Source organism: Epargyreus clarus, unplaced genomic scaffold (genome assembly GCF_041222505.1).
Source record: "Epargyreus clarus isolate Ecla_fem2 unplaced genomic scaffold, WU_Ecla_fem_2.2 ptg000003l, whole genome shotgun sequence".
In the NCBI taxonomy this organism is placed as follows: domain Eukaryota; kingdom Metazoa; phylum Arthropoda; class Insecta; order Lepidoptera; family Hesperiidae; genus Epargyreus; species Epargyreus clarus.
The window spans coordinates 3,679,140-3,703,802 of record NW_027332211.1 but is presented as its reverse complement, the minus strand read 5'-3'; the positions used below and the strand labels follow the sequence as shown (position 1 = coordinate 3,703,802).

General features: G+C 33.6%; 3 protein-coding genes across 3 annotated transcripts; all 3 read right to left on the bottom strand.

Moving 5' to 3' along the window:
* Positions 1 to 114: 114 nt before the first annotated feature.
* On the bottom strand, positions 115 to 5,603 carry phr (deoxyribodipyrimidine photo-lyase photorepair). The gene is made up of 7 exons (XM_073083912.1): positions 5,114 to 5,603; positions 4,606 to 4,808; positions 4,234 to 4,392; positions 3,648 to 3,846; positions 2,675 to 2,867; positions 2,107 to 2,348; positions 115 to 1,674 (listed from the first exon to the last, which is right to left on the bottom strand). The coding sequence occupies exons 1-7, from the start codon at positions 5,526 to 5,528 to the stop codon at positions 1,511 to 1,513; spliced, it is 1,575 nt and encodes a 524-aa protein (XP_072940013.1). The 5' UTR covers positions 5,529 to 5,603; the 3' UTR covers positions 115 to 1,510.
* Positions 5,604 to 6,198: 595 nt separating this feature from the next.
* LOC140748712 (ankyrin repeat and MYND domain-containing protein 1) lies at positions 6,199 to 12,177 on the bottom strand. Its single transcript, XM_073081569.1, has 15 exons — positions 11,984 to 12,177; positions 11,440 to 11,613; positions 10,910 to 11,119; positions 10,419 to 10,625; positions 9,899 to 10,089; positions 9,700 to 9,820; positions 9,432 to 9,615; positions 8,841 to 9,354; positions 8,577 to 8,745; positions 8,288 to 8,497; positions 7,735 to 7,974; positions 7,488 to 7,629; positions 7,164 to 7,353; positions 6,668 to 7,019; positions 6,199 to 6,539 (listed from the first exon to the last, which is right to left on the bottom strand). The coding sequence occupies exons 1-15, from the start codon at positions 12,122 to 12,124 to the stop codon at positions 6,336 to 6,338; spliced, it is 3,249 nt and encodes a 1,082-aa protein (XP_072937670.1). The 5' UTR covers positions 12,125 to 12,177; the 3' UTR covers positions 6,199 to 6,335.
* A 447-nt stretch (positions 12,178 to 12,624) lies between these two features.
* Positions 12,625 to 23,943, bottom strand: LOC140748098 (uncharacterized). The gene is made up of 13 exons (XM_073080817.1): positions 23,747 to 23,943; positions 20,680 to 20,882; positions 18,782 to 20,596; positions 18,564 to 18,694; positions 18,243 to 18,465; positions 16,455 to 16,464; positions 15,792 to 15,892; positions 14,864 to 14,920; positions 14,370 to 14,510; positions 13,920 to 14,137; positions 13,369 to 13,536; positions 12,985 to 13,134; positions 12,625 to 12,771 (listed from the first exon to the last, which is right to left on the bottom strand). Exons 2-13 carry the CDS (start codon positions 20,870 to 20,872, stop codon positions 12,715 to 12,717), a joined length of 3,264 nt encoding a protein of 1,087 aa, XP_072936918.1. The 5' UTR covers positions 20,873 to 20,882; positions 23,747 to 23,943; the 3' UTR covers positions 12,625 to 12,714.
* Positions 23,944 to 24,663: the final 720 nt, after the last annotated feature.

The window sequence follows — 24,663 nt, the reverse complement described above, 5'->3', positions numbered from 1 at the left end:
TACTACTTACATACTATAAAAATTGCAACCGGACCATAATGCTCCTATCAATAGTGTTAAAATCTTAAAGTATGGATATATTAGCATTTAAAAAATTACGTACACTGTTCAAACATAATAAAAATTAGAATGAAAGAATTCTACAATTAAACATAATAATTATTCGATGTTATTGACGTTAACGTAAATTTTTATCATGTAAATATAAAATAGCTACTTTCTTGCTACAGTATAAATATATTTGAATATAAAATATAATAGAAAGTACATACAACAAATACAAAACTATAATCATAAACACATCCGTAGTGTATATTATTATACTTAAATATGAATTATTTTTTCGTAATAATGTTAGGTGCAACATAATTGATAATAATAATATTGAGAAGTTTCGTTGAGCGTAAATATATACCAATACAGAATTGTGACATACTATAACTTATTAAGAGTTCTAATTACTAAGTTCGTAACTTATTTATTGCTTCTTAGTAAACATTGTAGAATCTACTACTAATTTACATACCATGTAGAGCTCCACTCTACACATATTCAAATTATAATTATTTACGACTTTACGAATTATTAACTTGTAAATGGATTTCAACAAAAATATAAATTAAAATTATAATTGATGATTCGAGTGTCTTGCGGTGGGTATGGCTTAAAATAATATAAGATCTGATCAGATTTATCCGTTTCTGCATATAGCTGTATTAAAATATTACTTAATCAGACTTGTTAACTTATTCAGGCACTTATCCATATAATAACTTGTTTATAAGTCTTCAAATAATTGGTTCTTCTACCGATTACAGACATCTTTACAAACAATGGTGATTTTGTCTTCAATTCAATCTATGCACATAATGCACACTGTATATTCCACGAAAATTCCTATGAAATGCTTGTTTAATATGAAATTATATAAACAATGATTTGACAAATTTTCAAGGTATCAAGAACTCTAAGGCTATCTAAATACATACACTGAAGCGTTATCACAATCTCATCCAGTCTCATGAAATGTTGATTATGTAAATGAACACATTGACGTGATTGAAGAAATAATGCGAATATAGATAAAATTAAAGAAATAAGTACATAATACATTTTCTATATTCTATATGTACTAAAACAAATTCTTTTTATAATCTAAAAGAGCCACACTCATAAAATATAAAAGTAGTAAGTACACATTGGGAAATAGTATAGCTATAGTGCTATGGGATACTATCTTCTGTGCAAGATTCTAGCAGCTCTAGCATAATATATGCTAAGCAAAAACTCAATAATTCAGATATTTTTCTTAGATTTGCGTACTCGCCTTTATATGTATATTTTCATGTTGATCTTATTACAAAGGAAGATCTGTATTACACTGAGCATAGTATCCTTGTTATTTATTCTTCTCTATCCTTGCATACGGCAGCCAATTTAGCCTTATCCATATAAAATATTACCTGTTAGTTTTATTCACACATTCGGACCGGGTTAGAGCCCTCGGCGGTCACTTCGGAGTATACTTGTGCACCTTCCCCCCGTAGCGCGCGACGAAGGCCGGCACGTCGAACTTGCGGCGGCAGCCCGCGTAGTTCATATAGCGCACCTTGCCGAACACCGCGCGCTCCGCCCAGCCCTGGTCGTGTATGCCGCATATTGACCACATGCAACCTGCCGATGGACGATTATGTGCTTATACTCATTCATTTATATGGAATTAAATAATACTGAGAATGAGAGGCAAGTAGTTACTACTACTCTACAGTCTACAATACTCTTACTACACTACACTACAATAGATATCTTTAATTATGGCTTAAAAGCAATAAAACCTACTTGAGACCAGGTACATGTTTCCACCCTAACGGTTCCCACACCTTTATTATTTCTCCCTTCTAACTTAAGCATTAAGATGCTACGGTCTGATATGTATACTACATCGAAAGTAGCGATGACCTTGTCGCCATCCTCAGGTACGATTTATCTGTATACGCGGTACTTTCACAGAAGTCTATGCACGGTGCTGAACTTTTGACGTAAAATACTTCGAATTAAACAGCTTAATTTAAATTTTCTTATAAAATAAAGTGATATCTTTCATACCAACATATCCATTAGGATCCCGCCCATCAACACTGTAGTGGTCATTCAAGTATATCGCGTACTTGAGCGCATCCTCTGGACTAGGCGTCCACTCGAGGATCTTCTTGCACCAGTACATGCGCAGGAAGCCGTGCATCTTGCCCTCCTTCACTAGTTGTATCTGAGCGGAGTTCCACAGGTCGTCGTGCGTTTGAGACTTTGATAGTTGCTCCAATGTGTAGATGTGTGACCTTTTATCTTTCCTGAAAACACAAATTTCTGCTTTTTAGTATACATTATACACATTGTTAGATATCAGGCAAACACTGCACACTGCTGTTCATAGGGCTGTTGAATTAAATATTAAATATTATTAAATATACCTAATATTTTGTCATTTTTATGTTTCTTCTTGTTGTATGTCCCCATATGCTTAAAAAAGGAATAATAAGTGGATAAAACACACAAAAAGAACTATGGCATATACAAGCTATGGCATGCAACTTTCTTTGGATATAGTGATAACTTAAAAATAATTATAATAAGCAATACAGTGTACGGAAATGATTAAACCTATTTGTATCATCACCTGTGATCATCAAGTGTCTTCTGCGCCCAGTTACTAGCTCCTTTTATACTGTCATAATGTTCACAATAGAAGCAGAAATTGTCAGCGAGTTCCCGGCGTACTATCGACTCCTCTAAATATGCATTCACACTCTCTGTGTATTTCGACTTCAATTCTTGGACACACAGTGCTACTCGTTGAACTGATATTTGACCTGAAAAAATAATTCGCACAATCTGTTATAATTTTACTTTACAATTTAGAAGTGCTCCAAATACTATGTGGCGAAATTCCGTAACTGTTCAAAATAAGTAACAGTTTCTGTCAGATTCTCGGAGCACGGCCGCTTCCCGGGACTGATCACCTAGTCCGGCGGGAGATCTCCGTATGTAAATCTATATTTTAATCTAGTTTGAAGCTCTGCTAAATAAAATATTGTGCACTAGCTGACCCGACAAACTTTATACTTCCACAAATAATTCTAAACTAAAATTAGCCAAATCGGTCCAGCCGTTCTCGAGTTTTAGCGAGACTAACGAACTGGAATTGATTTTTATATATATAGATGTAGGTAGCCAATAAATCTGTTCAAGAGGGATTCTTGCGGTGGATCTTGGTCGGGTGTTTAATTATAAAATAACGATTAAGTGTGAGTTCATAGTGTTTTTTTCGACGCCACGATTTAAGCCTCGGCCCTATCCCTTTAAACCGCAAATATCTACGTCATAGAAAAAGAATCTGAAGGGACTGCTGCTGTATTGCTAACAAATTAATAAAAGGAACCTCAGGCAAGACGGAATTGTCCACCTATGACGACGACGACATGATTGCATCATTACCAAAGAGACGATGTTTGTTAAATAGGCAAGTTTTTATAAATAACTTACTATTTCTTGACACATAGATAAACAGTCAATATCTTTATACAAATTTAACCCACACAGGACTACAAAAACAATTTAATGAAATAAAATATGTAACAAAAAGATCTCACCAAAATGGTACCACGGAGACAAGTTACTCAATGCATCCTGGGTAGGGTCATTTCTCTTAGTCGAGAATACCTTCAGTCTTTTGTCCAAAAAACTCTTCAAAGTCTTAACTGCTTCATCATAACCAGGACTGGCCCACTCAATAGGGCCAACTGACTTGTCTGCTTCCCTTGACTCTATAGCCTCATCCCAATCAATGGGCTGGAAGAAAAACATATTTCACAACATAATTAGACTGTGATTGTGATTATTATATTTTTATTACTTAGATAATGTCTATCTCTTTTCCGAGAAAATTCATTGTAGTAGTGTGGTTGAACTCCAAGCGCCCTCCATTTATAAAAAAGACTGATACTTGGCAGTGTACAACAAAAAAGCCTGTAGCCAATTTGTATTAATTAAAATGACACTCAGGCTTCAATACTTTTTGAGGTCTAAATAAATATAAAGAAAAGTATAAAATCCTTATATTAAACTATCTAGATTTTTTGATGACTTGTTTGATCATTCACATAGAATTTCATTGAAGTCCATGCACATCTAGACCAGTTATGAGATATCGAAAAAGAACAAAAACATACTTCTCACCTCTGGCTCATACTTGCTTGTATAAGGATGTCTTATAACTGGTGGGAACTCTGTTAGGTATTCCTCAAGTTTAGAATTGATCTTATTTCTTATGGTTCTGGCGGAGTACTCTTGTTTGTCTGAAGCCACCCAGCACGGCACTACATTATGTGCATCTACCTGAAATTAGTCATATGTTTTTCATGAAGTAATGATTATATTATTATTAGTTTAAACAAAATGCACTTTATTATCTGCAAATAAGAATAACAATTTGATTGCCAATCTATTTTATTCCAAACAATATAAACAACATTTACACTATAAAAAGAAAGTCACATTAGAAAACTTTACTTACATATTACTGAAAATATTTTTTCAAAAATTTTATACCTGAATCAAAGGCACATCCTTCTTCAGTTTTTTCTTGGCCCCTTCCACCCAACCAAGAGGAACTCGAAGGGGATTGAAATCACATACAACAGCTCCAATTTTATGGTCAATGACCCACTGTGGTAAGGCATCTGCACCACTTCCTTCTAGTAAATGGAAAGGTATGTTTAACTTTTTGCACTCGGCGGCCACCTTTTCTAGTCCTGAAATAATAAATTATTCTATGAGCCCTTGATAAAATACAAGCAACTATGTGAAAACGAGTTTGGAATAAAATTATCGATAATTTTAAATTATAAATTGGTTATTTAATTTAATAAATTAAACAATTTAGTATTTCAATGTTTTTTAAATTTTTGGGATTTTAATTTTATTAATGGGTAATCATTTAAATCTTTCTTACAATAATTATAATATATCCATGTAATTCTATGCAGGTTTTATAAAATTTACATATTGCCATTTCTGTACATTGCATAATTATTTCAATTTTAACAAATGAACTTACCTTTAATGAGAAAGTGGAACTGGCGCACAGATGCGTCCAGATACTTGGCTATTAAACAAAAACACACATGCAACGGCACTTCGTTCTTCAGCGCCAGTTTCTGTGCGAAGAGGAACGCCCAGTTATCCTGCACTCTGCTGTCCCGGGACATCCAATACACGATACCCTGACAACCATCAGCTACCATCTGCTCCTGAGATACGATCCTAATACGATTTTTATTGAATTTAAACTTTAAAATTGACTCCGCGGTCTCTTCCCGCTTCGTCTGTATTTTGCGCATAAACTCTTCAAGGTTGGCGCCAGTCGCGGAAGTGGATGATGAGTATGATGACGGTGGAGTAAGTTTCAATCTCTTAGCAGTTGAAGCCATATTAGCAAGAGTGTAAATCCCCCTGATGCATTCAAAACGCATTAAGCTTTTATATATTTTAAATTTTGGTTTTGTTTTTCCATGCTTCGCTCGCTTTGTTAGATGACAATGGTGACAATGACAGTAAAATATTACAATTACTTACTTGACAATGACAGTATTATGATGTTTTCATTATGATCTTGTAAGCGAAGATTATTATCGTTCATTCATTGATCTCAATAATATAAAACATATATACGGTCGAATTCAGTAACCTCCTCCTTTTTTGAAGACGGTTAAAAAATATGAAATACAAAAACGTAACAAAGTTGAAGTTTAATTCAGATCAACACAAAACAAGAACTTCCGTGATTTCTATGGCTAAAAATATATTTATATTATACACGAGTTTCACGACCGAAATAATAAGAAACAGTCTTGGGGACTAACGTGATTATGTGACTCAGGTCTTTAGAGCAGATCTTAGTTAACTGTTTTATTGAAAAATTGATGAATTTAACTCAATTTAATAATTTATCAGACAGACCTATATATATAGACAGACCTATAAATCAATCGATAAACCAAAGTACTAAAGGAATTTAAATATATAAGTATTTGTCCTGTTGTAGTGTTTGTTGGTACTCTTGCATCCAAGATCAGTTTCTATAATTAAGATAATATAAATTATCTTTTGTGTATTACAAAGTATAGTTAATAAAAAGCACAATGTAAGGTTTTATTTAATTTTTAGAAAGAAAAGTATCGTATATATGTATTAAAAAAATTACAAGTCACACATTTTAAATAGGTACCTGCCTAAGTAAATTAGGCAAATACTTATATAAATTAAAAATTCTATCAAATTTAAAAATCTGGTGGAACGCTGTCACTGTTGCTAGAAAAATATTTATCTTTTAGAAATTGATTGCATGGATGGCAATTAACTCTATTTATATTTATTTTTATGCATTCAATGGAACAGAAAGAAACAAGCTTGCATGAAATGCAGGTTATTTTATCTTCTATTAAAGGCAAAGCACATTCAAAACACACGTTGAATATTTTACCCTGAAAAAATATCAACTAATATTACCATGTCCGTATAAGACACTAACAAGTTATTAAAAACTCAGCAAATTAATATGTTAAACTTAATAACAAGTAATGAAAAATTAAATTATTTGTAAAATACTTACAACATTTGTAATTAATTCTGGTTTAACGTAACATCTTTTCCACAGCACCTCTGAATTCAATGATTCAGAATCTTTTTGGTCATGAAGTAGAGAACTTGTATTTTTTTCTACAATTTCCTTTTCAATAACAGTTACAGGTTTGCGGAATGAGATTGCGTTCATAATTCGGTACGAACAAAATTGTACAATGTTCAGTACATGTTTTAAAATGTGACGATCGCTATACGCTTTCTTTTTAGCATTTGCTAGAATATTCCAGATTTCTAAGGAACGTTGTGGTAAAACCCATAAGCCAATATTCTTTTTACATTTGAGTTCTTTAAGAATCATATTCCAGTGGCGGTGACTGTACCTGTGTAAAATATTTTAAAATATTTATATAATAATTGATAATATTTTTGTACACAATATACTTGTATTATTAGCACCCTATATCTACTTTCGAATAATTTGTATCCACGTACCTAATTAATATATATTTTTAAAGATTTCTTACTTTTTTACGACGTTAATGAGTTCCTTCATTAGTTCAGCTTGTAGCCACCTAATATGCAACAGCCTTGCACATTCTGTTACTAAATCGACAGCCTGCTTATATTCGCCTATATCATCTATCATTCTACCCAGGGATTTTGTCGAAATTTTATCTTCTTTCTTCGTCTTTTCTAGTTTTTTCCCACCTGGACCTAAGTACATAAACATTTTAATTATTAATTTAATACCGCATCTGAAGTCATAATATCAGGTGCTGAGGTAAGCAGACCGAGTAGAGCAGGAAAGAAAAAGAGAGATAGAAAAGAAAAATTTTTGTAACCAGTACCAGTAGGAGTGGCTGATTTCGTTTGGTTCCCTTCTATATCATATAAAGTTTTCTTAGCGAATACAAAAATGTTTTCATATTTTTCTTCACCGTTTTGACATTCCACGAGAGGATTCGCTCCAAACAATAGTAAATCTGTAATCTATATATCACGTTAAATTACATTTAAGCTTAATTGCGTTTATTATTTGCTGGATATTCTATTTTAATGGAATCAAATAAAAATCATAAACGTTATACTTAATACCTTTTGCAATCTAACAGTTCCACCGATAGTTTTAAAGAATGGCAAAGAAAACATTTTAACTAAGACACTTTGGTGAAGGTCATTGATAACTGAATTGAGATTAGTTTTCGAGTTTCTGATAAATATATCGAATACATCCATACTCTTCATCATAGCAATGTCTATAGCGGATTTTCCTTTGAACTGCATCGTTGGAATGCAATTATAATCAAGTAATAATTCTAATAATTCACGGCGTATCTGCAATAAATTCACAAATATAAATATATCTTACAATATGTATTTACAGAGTGTATTCGATTAAACGAAGGACATTTAAGCTCATGATATTTCAAGTTCACAGGTGATTTAATTAAAACATGAAATAATGCAGTTAAAATGCTGTAAAAGTTTTCTATGTATTGACAACTCTATAAAAAAATAATATTACATTTGATACATATTTTGAACGAGAATTGAAAACTCGACATACTCCTGATTATATATAATATATCCTTTAATTTATCTGTTACCTTATATAAATTAAATATATAAATCCATCAATCTCGGTTACCTCTTCCTCAATTTCACATTCTGTTCTCCGTGCAAGTATTGCATGCAGTAGAGTCGGCCCCAAGACATCTGTCTTCAATTCATTGGTAGTATCATATTCTAGTCTATGTTGCGTGTCTGCCCCATGTTCTAGTAACACTTTGACTATTTCTAAATTATCGTAAGTAAATGGCTGAGATAGGGCGATATCTAAGGCTGTGTAGCCCAAGACCTAATTATACAATGAATTAAAATAAATATTAATATTTTGACTATTTCAGTAAATAAGAGAATAATAGTTAGTAATTTACCAAAGGGTAAACTTCGTTAATATCAGCACCATAACAAATTAAATGTGTTACGGCCTCCGACGATCCAGAGATTATTGCAATAAATAAAGCCGGCTGTGGACACTTTACTAACTTCGGATCAGCTCCATCACATAGCAATTGAAATATAGTCGCCATTATACGCATCAGCCTTTAAAATAAAATATAAGGATGTGCCATTAGTAATATAGCCACGTTATTTAATAAAGATTAGGTAATTTTATAATGTATGGAAAATAATCTTACGAGTCTCTTCTCTGCTTTTCAGCACTGTCGACTGATTTATTTTCATCTTTATCGTTTTGCCACATTGCGTCTTTACTTGGTTTAGTTGCTTCTTTTAAAACTTTAGATATTGCTTTCTTGGGGTTCTTTTCGGGTACCTTTTTATGATCTTCCTCACTAGCATCCACTTCTTTGACCATATCATTCACTTCGAATAAGTACGGGACAGGATTCAAACTGATCACTTGATAGGCATCGTTAACTCTAATTGAAAACTCACGATTAATGTTATTGTACACTCTTTTATCTTCAGAAAAGGATTCTTCGGAACTTTGTTCGGGAACTTTTGGAGGCGCAGGTTCGGCCTTTTTCTTTGCACCTGGTTGTTCTTTCAATGATGCCAATGATTTAATCTTCTTCGCGCTCAAACTCCTAGTAGTTTTGCTCGGACTCTTATTTAACATTGTGCCAATACTAGGTAACACAGTCTGTGTTTCGCGTGATGTAAACCATTCAAAAACATTTTCTATGGATGCTATTACGTAAGAATTATACCCATGTTAGTAAAACAATTATAGAATTGTATACAATATAAATCTATAAATTACTTACAAGACGGAGGTGCAACGTATGTTGGTAGTAATGCCTGGAGCATAGAATTTATTGGTATTTCTTTTTGGGCACAAACAAGCTTAATTAATGCTACACCTAGAGGTGTACAGCACGAGTCATTGTAGCTATTAACATTAGCTCCAGCTTCGACCAAAAAGTGTACGACTTCAGCTCTTTCACCACACTACAGGACATTAGGATATAACTTAAAAATATAACATTTAAAGACAATGTGATTAACGACAAATAAATAAAATAAAATACGAACCGTGGCATACATAACCGCTGTATTTCCCAAAACATCTGCAATATCAGGATGGATTTTCTTTTCGTTTATTAGTTGAGCAACTTGCGAGATGTGCCCCAAGTAACATGCCATTAATAATGTGCTAAGTAAAATATTATATTTAATGTAAACATACTTCATAAAACAACACTTAAGTAATATTGATTTATTTCATACAAACCGGCTGTCTATTTCATGTTGACCAGCTGGTTTAAAACGTGATCTTGGACCAGACAAAATCGTTGATATATCCAGATCTAATAAATTTCTTTGACTTTCATTTTTATAACAGTGTCTCATCATGTGCTTCATTATATCATTGTTGTTCCAAGCGTAGAAATTACCAACCGCTTGTGTGCTTTCCGACGAATTCTAAAATATAACTCTAACTCTAAAATATTGAAAAATATGTAATTGGAAAATATGTTTGTAGTATAGAAATCATAAAAGTTATTTATTCGACGTGATATTGCATAGTTACGAGTATTGGCTGATAGAAGACTATAATCAAACCTAAATACGAAATACAGAGATTCCACTTATATCAAGTTATTTCATTAGTTAGTATGTTGCTATTCGTGTATGTACCAGAACCAGTAAAATGAAGCACTTAGCACAAGACGTATTTTTAATTTTAAAACTAAGTAAAAAAAAATAGGCGTAGCCTACATTATATCACCCTGTGTGAAATATTTACATACCTCTATACTCTCCGGTACCTCGACATATTCTTCTAAAGTATAAATCTTTCCATTATAGTATTCATGTTCAAACATTTCAGTATGACAGAGAGCACTGGACATGTCTGTGCAATGCGTTGGATATATTTTAGCCCATTTGTCAACTGCGGTTAGTGGGTTTGCTCCATGATGTTTTAGAAGCTCCAAAGCAGTGTTTACTTTACCCAACTGTAATGTTATCATTAAATAATTAAAGAAGTAAACCGAGGCCCATAAAGCCAATTTCATTATTGTTGGTGCATTACAAACTTACATAAAGACAAACAAACACTGAAACCCAGAACAGTATCATTACATTTCTACAAGTTTGTAACGTGATTAGTTTAAACTAAGGTAATTGCTAGTACTTAATTGAAAAGCAAAATTGTGCTTTGGGTGAGGAATATTGCTGATTGATGATTAAGATGATGATGACAATGGTAACCGAAATAAAACAACAAAGACTACTTAACAGTTTTTACAGAGCTACTCATTATCTTTCGATGCGGTTTCACAACGTCTCTTCCGATATTAGAAGACATCAAATCTGGTACAATGTTTGGTCCAAATGGCCGCCAACATAATCTTATTAACTGTCTTCCATTCCATAAGCCAACATCTTCTTTAACACACGCATGCGATTCAATGCCAGGCCCCCATCGCATGTTGCTATGGAAAATGCCCTACAAAGAAATTTATTTTACAAAAGGAAAGTTGTTTTTGTATTTTGACGCGACGAATTTGGGAGTTATTGATGTGACAGAAATGGCAGAACGGGAAAATCAAATCTAATACAATGCTCTTTTTCTAAACTTTTGTATAATTATTGGTTACGGGTCATAACTCTCTATAACATGGGAAGCATGGGAACAATGGTTAATATACTACACTTTACTGGTTGCTGGTGGTAGAGCTCTGGTAGAGAATTTCAATGGTGTCAAGAATTGCAAATTATACATACCTATTGAAAATTTACATGTAATAATAGAAAAATAGAATTTACTTTAAACACTTCTCCGTCCCCGTATGACATAGAACCATATCCGTGGAGTAGATTATTAAAAAAGTGACCTTCGTACGTCCCAAAAGTTCCATCGGGTCCAAGGTAACGCCAACGATATTTACCTTCTCCGTGCATAGTGTCACGAACTAAATGACCGGTATACCTCTCCAATGACTGATAAATATAAAAAATATTAGAAAGATGAGAAAGGATTTAGACGAATAACACCTATATTATAATTATCTACTAGATCTATGAGCCTTTGGAGGTCAACAACTCCAAGTAATGTACCTAAATTATTATAATAAATAGTTTTGTAGTAACAATTTCAGATTTAAACACATAACATAATTTGTTCTGTTATTAATAATGCAGAATAATCAAGAAATTTGAAACAAATAGACAAATCTCGATCTTTGATAAGCAAAACGTTGTACAGATAGATTAATAAAGAAGGACGTAAGGGTATTAAAAGATTGAGAGTTACTCTTCCCAATTTCCTAATTACTTACGTAAATAAATTAAAAAAATGAATACATAATACCTTAGCACCAGACCAGCAGTTGTCTCCTTCGCCATTCTTCCTCTGTTGCTTATCTTTATCACCAACATAATATTGAACATATGGCCAAGATTTTTCTGCTTTCGTCTTCGGCAATTCACATGGGCTTACAGTAATTACCATGATGTTTTATTTTAAATCGACAGTTGTTTTAATAAATTGAAAATTTGAAAGTAATAGAAATATTTTGACTAAAATTGTCATAGAAAAATGACAATCTTTCATAACAATAAAATTGACAATGGAGGTAATAATTTATTGTATTTTAACGTTTATGAATTGAACTATCTAAGTATAAAGAATATTAAGAATAAATAATCATTATGTGGTTTGTTACGTTCTATGTCGCATTATTATTATTAAACATATTAAGCGAAAGAAATACTACCTATCTTTTATAACGTCACAGTGCTACAAATTAGACGTCATTGAACTAAATACTTTAACAAAGTACTTAAACGACATTGTTATATCATCTACAGTCTAGAGTCTAGAGCATTATTTTTAAAATGTAATGTTGTTATAATAATAGTATTTTTACTTCATATTTAGTTAATATAATGAAGCCTAAATAGGTACGCAGCTAAAAGTTAATACAATTTTATAAAATTATTTTTTTATTACTTAGTATACAATAACAACTTAAGAATAAAAAATAGGTATATTATAATATAATGTAGTTAGTACAAAAAAAACAGGTACAATATGGAGTGTTAACAGCAATTGCACCTTAAACAATTTGATTTCGCCCTTTCGAAATACGTGTATTCCTGAAACAAACAAAGTGAAATGATTAAAACGACGACGTGCTATTATATTAGTCTGACTTGCAGAATTTGCCGTACAGACGGAAATCTTAATTATTAAATGATCACTGATCAGTATAGGCATAAGTGTTTGTTTATTAGGCAGTAAATGCCATATGAGACTATTTTTCGTGTATTATCTAGTGTAGAAAGAGCTGTTTATTAAACAAGAGTTACCAAGAGGAAAGCGGCAGCCAACAAGAGAGCCTTATATTTGGGTTGCGCCGTAGTCTCCGGAAAGATAACGGTCGTGGTGAAGCTGACGAGCTCTCGGTCCCAGCCGTGGGCTATTTTACCAATTTCTCGTAGACCATCTGCAGTTAATATCTGGCAAAAGGCGCAAAAGTTATTTTATCACGCTTTTTATTGCTGTCTCGTATTTGGCATGAATTAATGATGAATGATGAATGATGAAATTAATTTGAAGGTAGTAGAGCCCTTGGTCTGAGCTGGGAGGCACTACCACATGTGTTTTTTTCTTTATAATAGTGCGTTAATATGGTAAGGGCGTGTAAGTGGCCAAAATTCTGGTATATTTCTAAAATATATGAGCATAACTACCTTAAATTCAGAGAGCATCAATGCACTTCTTTTTATCACTGCCGGTCCTTCAATGACGAAAATGACGTCATCACATGCATTCCTAACTAAGTAGTACGGCACTACCCAAGTCCATTGCTGTTGTATGCGGCCCACGTAGTCCCCTGGAGGTGTGATTACTTTCATTTCCTATAATGTTGACGTTTTTTCTTCATTATTCATCACGTATTTCTTGTGTCATCAAACGTAAACAAATAAGTATGTCAAGACTTGCGTTTTATTTATAACAAAGTTGAATAGAGCTTTCGATATAAAAATAAAACCTTTTACTGACAGTACAAGGATTTTACTCTGAAAATGCGTCAAAAATTCTCCATAAGTAAATCGAAGGTAAATTTAACATAAATGATCGTCGAAACAATTGACAGTTCCAAGTTTTCGGGCGGGAATAAAGATATTGTAGAGTCGCTGTTAAATCTGTAATCGCGCTGTAAATCGTGCATTCGACGTCAAATCATCCATAGTAGGTTGTACAGTATTAAAAAAAAATATATTAACACAATACCACTAACCTGTAATCTACAAGGAAACAAGCAGGATGCGGCAGCAAGCCGCCTCTCCAGCACCATAGCCTCCTGCCTCGTGTTATCATGGAGATGCATCACGAACGCCCGTCCGGTGCCACACAAACACCTCTGGGTAGAACTTGACACCTCACTCGCTATGTACAACGCTTCTCCGTTTGGTATCTTCACTATGTATCGGTTTTCTGAATCTATTCTTGATGTTACTGTAATATAATATAACATATTTAGCAGTGAGAGAGTCATATTTAACTGTTTATAGTTAAGTAGTAAAGGAGCTTTTCATTTAACAAAGACTAAAGAAGTACTGTAGTCAATCCTTAGTCAGATAGTCCTACTTGAGCTCAGCTACAGTAGCGTTATTATCTGGATAGCTAAGGTTTTAAAGTTACTACATAAAAGGTAGGTGTGAAAGCCGTTAAAATTAAATTTTCGTACGGTCATTTAATTCCACAGTCTGTCGTATCTGGATGCTGGAGGCACCGATAAGGAAATCTAGGCCGTGCATGGGTATGAACTGTCCGCGGTTACTGCTCCGCCAGTCTAAAGTAGACACCGGCAGTTCAGCTCGTGTTCCACCTGGAAATGTAAAAGTAAATACTTATGATATTGTTGTAGGTAATAGGTATTGCACTTATTGTGGGGGAAAAGAGTTAAGAGCAATTTACGTGTCGTGTAATTTTTTTGTAGACTATGAGGCTATGACAACACCACTGTCATTACAAATAGGTATTTCATAGCAGTATTTTCAAGATTTTGTATTGGATCGTGATTAATACACCTAATTTATGCAGTATTAATTCTTAATTAGTTGCGTAAAAAACGCCATAGATTTTTTGGAAAACGTCCTGCATTAAATCGTTACTCAAAATCAATGCATCGGTACTCGTGTGGAAAAGAAATGATGGATTGGAATGAAATTGAATACTTACCAAACGATGGCGGTTGTACACTTATAACTAGATCGGGTCTCAAGTTGCTATCATCATCTGTAATGGAATTAACACGGCGTGTTAAAAAAGTGTATTTCATAAACAAATAACTCTTGTGTTAACTCGGGAACCTTAAAATAATGTGTTTATTACAGGTATTTTATATATAAGGAAATTTAAATATTTTTTACTTTTAGTACTGCCTGCTTGAAATTAATTACATTAATGCATCAATGGAAATCATAGCTGTGCATATTTTTAAAGTAGGTATATCTACCTATTGTTACTGTACTTAATCAACAGTCAAAAAATGACGTAAAATTTATAAAACTTGATAGAGTTTATTTTATCTTATAATATGGATAGGTATTAGTACCTACCTACGAGAAAAGATACATGTTTTTGCAGTAACAATTGATCCGTATGCCGTTATGTACGTACATTTACTTATATTACATGTAATAAAAATTGCACTTAAAAGACATCTGTTCTCCTTGGATTGTACTTGTTGAGGTAGGTATTTATGTTAATTATTAACACGCGTGGCTCTCTGCATACATTCTTATGGTTTTTTTTTAGTATTTATGCATATAGGTACAGCTCCCTCCGTAAAACTTTTCTCTCTCCTTTTTTTCTTAATGTTATATTAAAATAGAGAGGTTTCTCACATCGATGAAGACCGATATACGAGATATCCAATATCCATTTCCAATATCTGTTGCACAGACTGATATTAACTTGATAATTTTAAAATTTTATGTTGTTATTTTGAAAACATAACTACTTATAATCCTTTTTATTTAGGTGTATAGATAAACCAGCGATAAATATCTTGTTTCAAATATGACAATGTACGTAAATATAAATAAATACACAATATTCCCGAAATATTGCATTATAGTGTACATAAATAATAGTAAAAGCTTACCATCAGTGACCGTTGGATTGTCGTATCCTACTTTACGAACTTTTACCACATCCATGTTAGATTTTTTAATAAAAACCAATAACACAATGTAATTAGATGTTCTTTGTTATTAGGACAACGCGGTACTGCGATAGTGACGTGTTTCGTTCGCACTTGGAGTTATCAATTGATATATCTCCATTATTATCGGTGTAACGCACGTATGTACAAAATTGTTTTGTTCACTATCTGTTTAACCTCAGGTACTGGTAATACCAATTTATGATTAAAGTATTAGTATATAGGACACGCTATGTATGCATTTTTATCGCATAACTTCTTAACAATTCCAGACATATTGTATCTAGAATAGAGATAAAGGTGTCCATCTACTTTGGGTATCAAGTATAGATAAGTATGTGCATTTTGTATATATCTACCTACACTATATTAATACTTTGTATTTTGTAACATTTCGGTGGTCATGTGTTTTCAAAAATAGCCAAGTGCGAGTTGAAGTGTTCAAGAGACTTCCGTAACACCTTTTATTTTTTAATTCGTTTATTTTTTGTTGTTAATAAAAATATTAATTGTATATTTGTATTTGTACGGGTCAAGTTATACAGCCTTACGGTAGATAAACAGATTACAAACAACGATATCTTAGTCTTTTAATGTACCTACTGTTTGTACCCTATAGGGACAGAACAAATAACACTATATGTTCTTCTTACCTAAATTTATTTGTCAATATTTATTATGGCATGTTCAAAAATGTTAAGTATAAGCAAAATTGTCAACCATTATTAGAATATTTCGAAAGTTAATTGTCTAAAGATTTGTAATAAAAGTAAACTGCCTATTAAGGAGATTTGCCCATGTGGAGATCCGAATGTGAAATATGCATCTGATATGTAGAATAAGTATGTAAATTAGATAAATGAACGTGCCAGTACTAGAATTATTTTTTGACCACGTAAATATAATTAACTCAAATTATATATGAGGAACTCAAGCAATCAATGAAGTTACAAAAAATAAAACGAACAATTTCGAAAACATTTATATTTGTGTATTATCATGAACTTGAACATTTTACGAATAGAGCAATAACATTCAAGTTAATATTTAAAATCTACGTATTCAGCATTTCTTGTTACATTGCTAGTGTCTAGGTTTATTAAAAAGTTCCGTGCTATAGTCTACACAACGCGACTATTTTTTTTTAAATTTTTAAAGACAACATGTAAACATTATATGGGAGATTCATGAATTTCTATCGCTCAGAGACAAAAATCGTCATTTTGATGCCAAATATCGTCGGAAGACATAGAAAATGGATTCCTAGCATTTAATTTTATAGATAGACATGACCTTAGCCACGAGAAAGAAAAATGTTATTGTCCTAGTATAGTCTAGAGTGCTAAGTTGTGCTTTACGTCGTCTCGAGTTCCGTATAGTATGTCAAAATTTAGATGTCGTTATTTTCGGAACAACTCTCAAAATACATAAGCGAATAGCTCGTCTCCCTATCGTCCTTGTCCTTCACAATGTAGGTTTATTTGTCGTGTTTAGTATAGATTTTTTACTATTCAAACAACAAACGATAATATACCTTTTGTATAAGTATAAGTAAAATGAGTCAAAATCTATGTTTTTAGACAATTTATGCTTGAACAGTTTATATATTATGTATATATTATTTAGTACATTCAAAATTCCTTTAATGATATTCAGATAAAATTTTAATAATGCTGATACATAGGTACATTTATCATACATTTAGTATTTTAATTAGTGGTAATACTTAGATTACGTTGACACACTTAAACAAACATTGTATATGTAAGTAAATATTCAACAACGTTAACATTCCACCACAGTACACACATGAACAGACTTCGCTGTCCCAAACCATCCCTTCAAGTCTCGCCCCAAGATTCATATCTAGAGCTAACAGATTGCTCCACCAAAAATATAAATTTAATGCAATAACATTACATAGCAAAACCTCCATATAATGCACTAAGTATAAAGATAATTTTAAATTACATTTAACGATAAAAGCGTAGGAGTTTCGCGTAAATAACTATAGCAAATAAATGTTATTCAGCAAATGGTGTCCTTTTGGGACGAAAATTTGTAAACTGGCATATCCCTACGCGTCTATGGCTGGTTAGACTCGTACGGATAAAATCATTAAAAATTTACTTCAACATCAACACTAAGTGATCGTGAATGGTATTTAAGATAAGGTGATATTTAGAAAAAATACAAGTAATCCAAAATATCCATAATCAATTTACCACGATACAGTTATCGGTTAATGTAGTCGTGTATCGAATAGCCGAGTCGTTACACGTTCGAGCTTTGGAACGCTCATAACTTTTCGATATATCCGAAAAAACATGATCCAAGATTCGCATTGCCCGTAAAGTGAATACGCATAGAAGATTGTTAGTTTAACTGCTTATCGTTGAAGGGCTCTTTGCCATCCGATGTTGAGTTTGAGCGTAGCTGGAAGGCAAGGGCTGGCTTCGCATTCTCCGTCAAGTTCATCAGCCAGATTGTCGTGGAGTTCTCGAAGAGCCATAAGGGCCGATCGCGCAGCTCGTTGGCAGCTCATGTCACCCTCGCAGGTAGTATCCGCTTCAGAGAGAAACACCAAGTCGCACGTGGTTGGTGGAGCCTCCCCCTGTAAATATTTTAAAGTTGGATTAAAAAGGTTTCTGTATGTTAAATATGTTGTATTTTACGTTGATATATTTTATGTTCAAATCCATTATAACTTACGCATAAGTAGCAGATTTGATGAAGACTGCATAGCGGCAGGAACAGTTGTCCCCTGTCTCCAGCTAACAGATCTACCCCGCGGCATCTTTGCATAATCTTCGCCAAAACCGGGCACGATCCACCAGACCCCGCTACAACAATAATTATAATTAGGTAAATTAAATAAACTGAACTAAGCATCAAGATAGTGTACGTGAGAATTCGGTAAAGTATTATACCTGTCGACATAACTGGTGACCGATGTCTTCCACTTCCGCCCATGTACCCTTCAGATAATTGTTCTTCAATTTTTCCATTCAAGTAATGTCCAGCGCCTTGCTCATCTTCAAAATCGTTTTCTTTGGCATCATCCTTATTAAAATTTGAAATGTCGTTGGTAAACGCCTTTTCCTTTTTAATTGCAACTCTCTTATCTTTGACCTCATCATTATCAGCCGACGTCTTCATACCAGAAGCAGCTTTATGTGTTTGTAAGCTTTGTTTAAATTCTTTTAAAGCTTTTCGCATTTTCTCCAAGCTATAAGCTGCTGCCAGTCGTGAGAGTAATTTTTCTTTAACTTCTTGCTCTTCCTTCGAGTCGAGCTGTTCGCCGATTGTAGAGTAATGTAAAGCTTCATCAACAATCAGCCCTTCCATATTTCTCAATTTCTTATCAATATTGTCTAATTTGGATTCACTGTCAGAAGCCGTATTTCGTTTAGCATCCCGAATTTCTAATGCTTTTGTTGAGTCTATTTGACCTTCTCTCTCTTCTTTAGATTTCGATTGAGCATAGTTTCGCTTAACATTGGTATGCTTTCGAAAGGAATTCAAGGGATATATAACTTCTTTGTTGAAAGTATCAAAGTATTGTTTCTTGAGTCTATCTTGGCTTAAGTTATTTACGAATGAAACTGACTTCTTCAAACGTTTATCGATACCAAAGTAGTCAGACCAATCGATAGATTTCTTCTTTATGGTTTTTGGCTTGTCCGTCTCATCGTGCACATGGTCATGATCATGATGTTCATGTTCGTGGTCAATTTCTTTTCCGGAAAAGCCGGGGTGATGGATATTGTGACCATGTTGTTCATGACTGTCGTCATCATGGGTAACATTATTATGGTCATGAGTATTATTATTAATTGTTGTCAATACCGGCGGCTTGACATGAGAAGTATCGTCATGATCACTGCTACGCTTCACCGGTGTCTTTATGATTTCTAATTCAGAATCGCCAAAGATCTTCGACAGATCCTTTATAATTTTAGGATCAGTACCAGCGCTGCTCCTAAAGGTCTTAGTACTTCCACGCTTGCTTTGATTTAGAATGTACCTTTTCTTTTGCATGTTGGAATTGTATGGGCCACTGCTTCGTTTTGTGACAGGGAAGCGTTTTTCAATGCTATCGTAGGCATACTGATCATCATCTGAAAGGTCGGAAAGGTTCTCGTCATCCAGTGGTTGGAAAGCAATAGCATATTCTTCACCCATATCATCCTTGTCATCGAATGACACCTCGTATGCATTATCGTTAGGCTCAGCAGGTTCCACAATTTGTTTTTTGTCCCCTTCATATTCTGACCGTTCGGTATCTAAATCTGAACTCCGCTTCCTCTTAAACGCAATAGGTCCCCAGTTTTCTGGATATCGCTTCTTAACTATTTTCTCCTTGTACATTTTTACCACACCCTGGGGAGCATTCTCAACGTTGTTAGAGTGAACTCGATTATTCTTATATTTCGACCAAAGTTGACCTAATAATAACGCGTATTCAGCGTCATTTTCAAATTTATCTTGAAGCGCGTCTTCTTTCTCTTCAGATTCATTTCTGTCCATGAACAAATCACGTAACCTATCATTATCAGAATGCTGACTTCTTTCACGAAACGCTGATTCCTTTTTGTCGCCGGAGGCGTCTAAACGAGAGTTTTTCTTCTTAATTATTTTATATTCATAGGACTCGGACGGCTTCTCGTTATCGTCTAGGAGCTTGACGATATATTTAGGAGATTGTTCGTCGTTGATGTCCTCGACGTCCACATAGTCATTTTCTGAAAAACATAAACTTGAGTGTTAGTAATGGTCTAAGCAAATATGATGAACTAAAAATGGTTGGTACATGATCAAGATGTACCTGGGTATTGTACTTGTGGTGGTACAAACTCATACAGAGCATCGTAATCGGCAGGGGGGACGATGGGAACGTGGACGCGCCCCCGCTGACGGCGTTGGAGAGCTTCCAGCGCGCCGCGCAGGGAGCCGCCGCGGTCGGCACTGGAGCACGCCACCAGCAGTGCGGCTGCTAGCCACACCCATGTGGTTCTCATAGTTGCAACACTAACAAAATAAAGGTAAGTTATTTTTAATAAGACGCCCACGAAACCACTAAAACTTGATTAGACGCAAATAATAGTATTAATTTAAAAGTTGCAATAGAACTTTCGGTTACCCTGATACTTTTTAGATTCAGATTATTCTGCAAGTATAATTAACATTTGAGGTGTATTATTCGTATGTATAATAAAGTTATGAGAATTAAGAATTAATTAAGAAACATTTAGAACGAAAAAGTTTTAATTAATGTTCAGCATATCGCTTACATCTTCCGAAATAAGTTGAGTTTCCAATTATTCCTTACTGCAAGTTCCTAATTTAAAATAAATAAATTACATTGTATTTATTTATAAGTAAAATAATATAGACCATGCGTTCTCGAATAAATAAGTCGGATAGAAGTTGGTACATCGCAAGGAGATTCCCTCTGGGAGTCGATAACTCCGCCTCCATTACGGCTAAACGATTTATAGGAAACAGGATTCACATTACCTTATTTGCGTCGCGTCGATGTCGATATATTTTCTTTCGCGTATTTTTCCTTATCTATGATAATGTCCTTATGTTTATTATAATTTGTCTGCCCGTAGACGAAAACAAGTAGGTACCTATATTTTGTATTATAATGAAGTTTTGTAAATATGTGCACGAATTTATACTTCCTTCTAAAATTGTTGTAGAAGACCCAGTAAAGGTTATTATTTATTGAAAGATAATATTCAACTGTAATACGCCTGATATACCTACTCATATATGTCTGAGTTTCCAAAATTGTAACCATTGCTTAGATCCTAGATGATAACCCATAACATTAATAAATTATCACCGTTAAGTAACAGTGGTCACTACATTGCTGTATTCCGCTTAAGAAATGTTAGAAGGCACTGGCATATTCCAATTCAGTCATAAATTAAACTAACCGCTTTATCTTAAAGCTAAAAATGACACCGGCTAACACTTTATTATACATAATAATTATAATATACATAAAACGATGATTATACTATGTTGGGTATAATAGATCTTTCGTATGAACATTATTAAGCATTGATTCAAACCATTAGTACTATTGATAAGCCAATAAAAGGCACGTTCCATAAAACAACTCAAGGATGTATTCACCATTGAGAAAAACAAGTTAAATGAATCGAAACCTTCACATCCGTTCAATAAGGAAAAGTTTCCGCGGGAAGCTTCGCAGAAAATAAACCCGAGCACCGGATACAGCCCAGCCATTGTAGTTGTGCCCTAATATGGAAAATGTATTGTCGAAAGCTTTCCTTTATTGTATAACACACAAACGTTTTAAAAATAATTGGAAGTGCTATATTTAGAAAATATACGCTGTGTAGGTTGTTTCACACTTGAGTATGAATTTCACCCGTTATAGTTAGGTATTCCTTTATTAAGTTATGTTCGTATGACATTAAATTGGTAACATTCATTAACTTCAATCAGTAAAATCATTCGTAATTATAATAATATTGTCTCTTGCATAAGTAAATAGGTATACAAATTTGTATATCTACTTATTCAAGAGGATCAATGTGAAAATAAAACTAGGTATGACTAGGTTACACTTCAAAGAATGTTGTTTGCACGAATCAGTTATTTATAATTATGAAAAGTGATATTTTAAAATTTAAGTACACTTTACATTCATTTGAAAAATGATGGGCTTTTTATTTTCTAGCGCACACTAATAAAATTATAAGGGCGCTAACCCCAATGTACTTATTTAATCAAAAATCTTCATCGCCATTTATAAAAATCACGTTCTATGTTCTTCAATAGCTTGCATAAAAATATTGACATAAACGATATGTGTACGAGAAATTTCGAAATAAAACTGTCTGAGGTGGAAACCATACTGCTTAAATACTTATATATGAGTGGTGCCGGGTATCAGGTTCCAATATAAGTTATTTACTGTTAGGTTTAGCTATAAGCTAAATATTTAAACACATTTTAATATTTATTCACTTTTGTTGTTATAATCGAAAGACGTCCAAAAGACAAAATCTTTGGAGAAGACATTATTTATAATCAAAATACTTAGGTTACATTCAATTTTAATAAGTTGTACAGGTATTCCGATGACCCCATAGGAAGTACCTATCTCTAAAATCGTAAGAAAAACATTACCATTTTGATAACATTGGCGAAAGCATTCCGAATTATAAAAGGATATTGACGTTATCAAATTGAGGAGATAGGTGGATTTATTCCGTTAAAAGCTTTTTCGCCATTATCGCTTTGGTATTTTGCTAATATGATTAGCTGTATCCAACGTACTTGTACGTTGTCAAACTACCCATTATCAGTTAATATCTTCCTAATGTAATATTTGGAAATCTATAAAATCTTAATTTGTTTTGTATACTCATATCTATTACAAGGAATTATGTACGCACTTCCATAAATCGTTATATTTCTTTATCGCCCAAAAGGTACAAATATAGGAATTAATACTATTTACTGAAAAGTTTAGACAAACCATAAAACATACTACTGGATGTAGCTTTTTTAATAATGGGTACTCACCTAAAAATCTATTTATTAATCTTTTTTATTATATAGCGAACTGTTTTATTGTTGTACTTAACAAGAGTCATTTCGAATATTTACAATGTAAGTTTATTATTTTTATTCATAATGTTATGTTTTAAGTTCTATATCAGTTTTCCGTTCCTTGTAATGAGTCAGACTTTCCGTCAATTCAATTGATTTTGACTACGCCAGCGTAAGAACTATAAAGTCTACACATTTATGAAAGCTTAAGCGATACATAAAAATATTGACATCAACATCCACATAGACGACCAAAACATGATCAAGCATACTCAAGGCTCAATTACAGTACTCACCTTAGAGCATTTATCACGAAGACAAAACAAAACACAGGCTCGTACGATCCCTTCGCGCGTACTGGCTGTGGGGAGCTGCGATAACAACTGGGAGCCTGAAAGCTGGCAAGAGCTGCGCCACACCTGGTGCGCAGTGGAGCCGCGCCAGGGTTCTGTAGGATGGTTTCAGGCTACGGAACTTGTTATGAATGATACGGCTGAAAGATATCTGGTTGGTGCGCGGGGCGGGTCGGGGTTATATAACGGCGGGCGATCGATACGCGGGCGGCGGAGCGCAGGCCTAAGTGATGTGCACAATGTGTGGGTTTTTCATCTATTTGTTGGTAGCGGTACAGATTAGCTTTATTGCACCCCGTTTGACCTGCACCGGATATTATGCTAGCACTAAACCAATTGTATCAATTCGTAGGAAAAGTCATTAGAAAATATATTCCAGTTAGGTACTTCCGAACCGCTATTTCATAATTTGATTAATTAGGTAATTGATTTGAAATGTACTAAGACTTAAAATTAACTTCCTATAGGGAGCAGATATAATTATAATTAGGTAACGTTTGAAGGCCTCTGTTAGCTTATTTCCCTGAGTGTGTTTCTCCCGGCAACCGGAAGCTCACCTGTTGCTCTCTGTGTTCTACTTCGCAAGATGTTGTATCCAAACATTACAAGTATCTACGACTTAATCTCTAATGTAATGTTATCTATATGTCCAAGTTTTTCATTCATACTTGTTAAGTCAACCCAAGCAGTCTTGAAGGTATTTGAAATTTTCTGTATCATTAAAATAGTTTTGTCCTTTGTGAATTAATACAAAACCATCGTATTTCTGAAATAGGTATAATAGTTTACTGTCTTTTTTGGGTATTATTAACGTAATTGATTTGAGTAAAGAAATATCATTTTCGCAATAGCAGCACTAT

What these genes read in the sequence shown, in the direction of transcription:
- phr (XM_073083912.1), bottom strand. Translation starts at nt 5,528, where the DNA reads ATGCGTTTTGAATGCATCAGGGGGATTTACACTCTTGCTAATATGGCT. An exon ending in GTTCCACTTTCTCATTAAAG is followed by an intron (nt 4,809 to 5,113) that starts GTAAGTTCATTT and finishes TTATTATTTCAG; the next exon opens with GACTAGAAAAGGTGGCCGCC. An exon ending in GGATCCTAATGGATATGTTG is followed by an intron (nt 1,675 to 2,106) that starts GTATGAAAGATA and finishes GTCCATCGGCAG; the next exon opens with GTTGCATGTGGTCAATATGC.
- LOC140748712 (XM_073081569.1), bottom strand. Translation starts at nt 12,124, where the DNA reads ATGGTAATTACTGTAAGCCCATGTGAATTGCCGAAGACGAAAGCAGAA. An exon ending in GAACTGTTAGATTGCAAAAG is followed by an intron (nt 7,630 to 7,734) that starts GTATTAAGTATA and finishes CGTGATATATAG; the next exon opens with ATTACAGATTTACTATTGTT. An exon ending in CTCATTAACGTCGTAAAAAA is followed by an intron (nt 7,020 to 7,163) that starts GTAAGAAATCTT and finishes TATTTTACACAG; the next exon opens with GTACAGTCACCGCCACTGGA.
- LOC140748098 (XM_073080817.1), bottom strand. Translation starts at nt 20,872, where the DNA reads ATGAGAACCACATGGGTGTGGCTAGCAGCCGCACTGCTGGTGGCGTGC. An exon ending in CAATCCAACGGTCACTGATG is followed by an intron (nt 14,921 to 15,791) that starts GTAAGCTTTTAC and finishes ATTCCATTACAG; the next exon opens with ATGATGATAGCAACTTGAGA. An exon ending in GACTGTGGAATTAAATGACC is followed by an intron (nt 14,138 to 14,369) that starts GTACGAAAATTT and finishes ATTATATTACAG; the next exon opens with TAACATCAAGAATAGATTCA.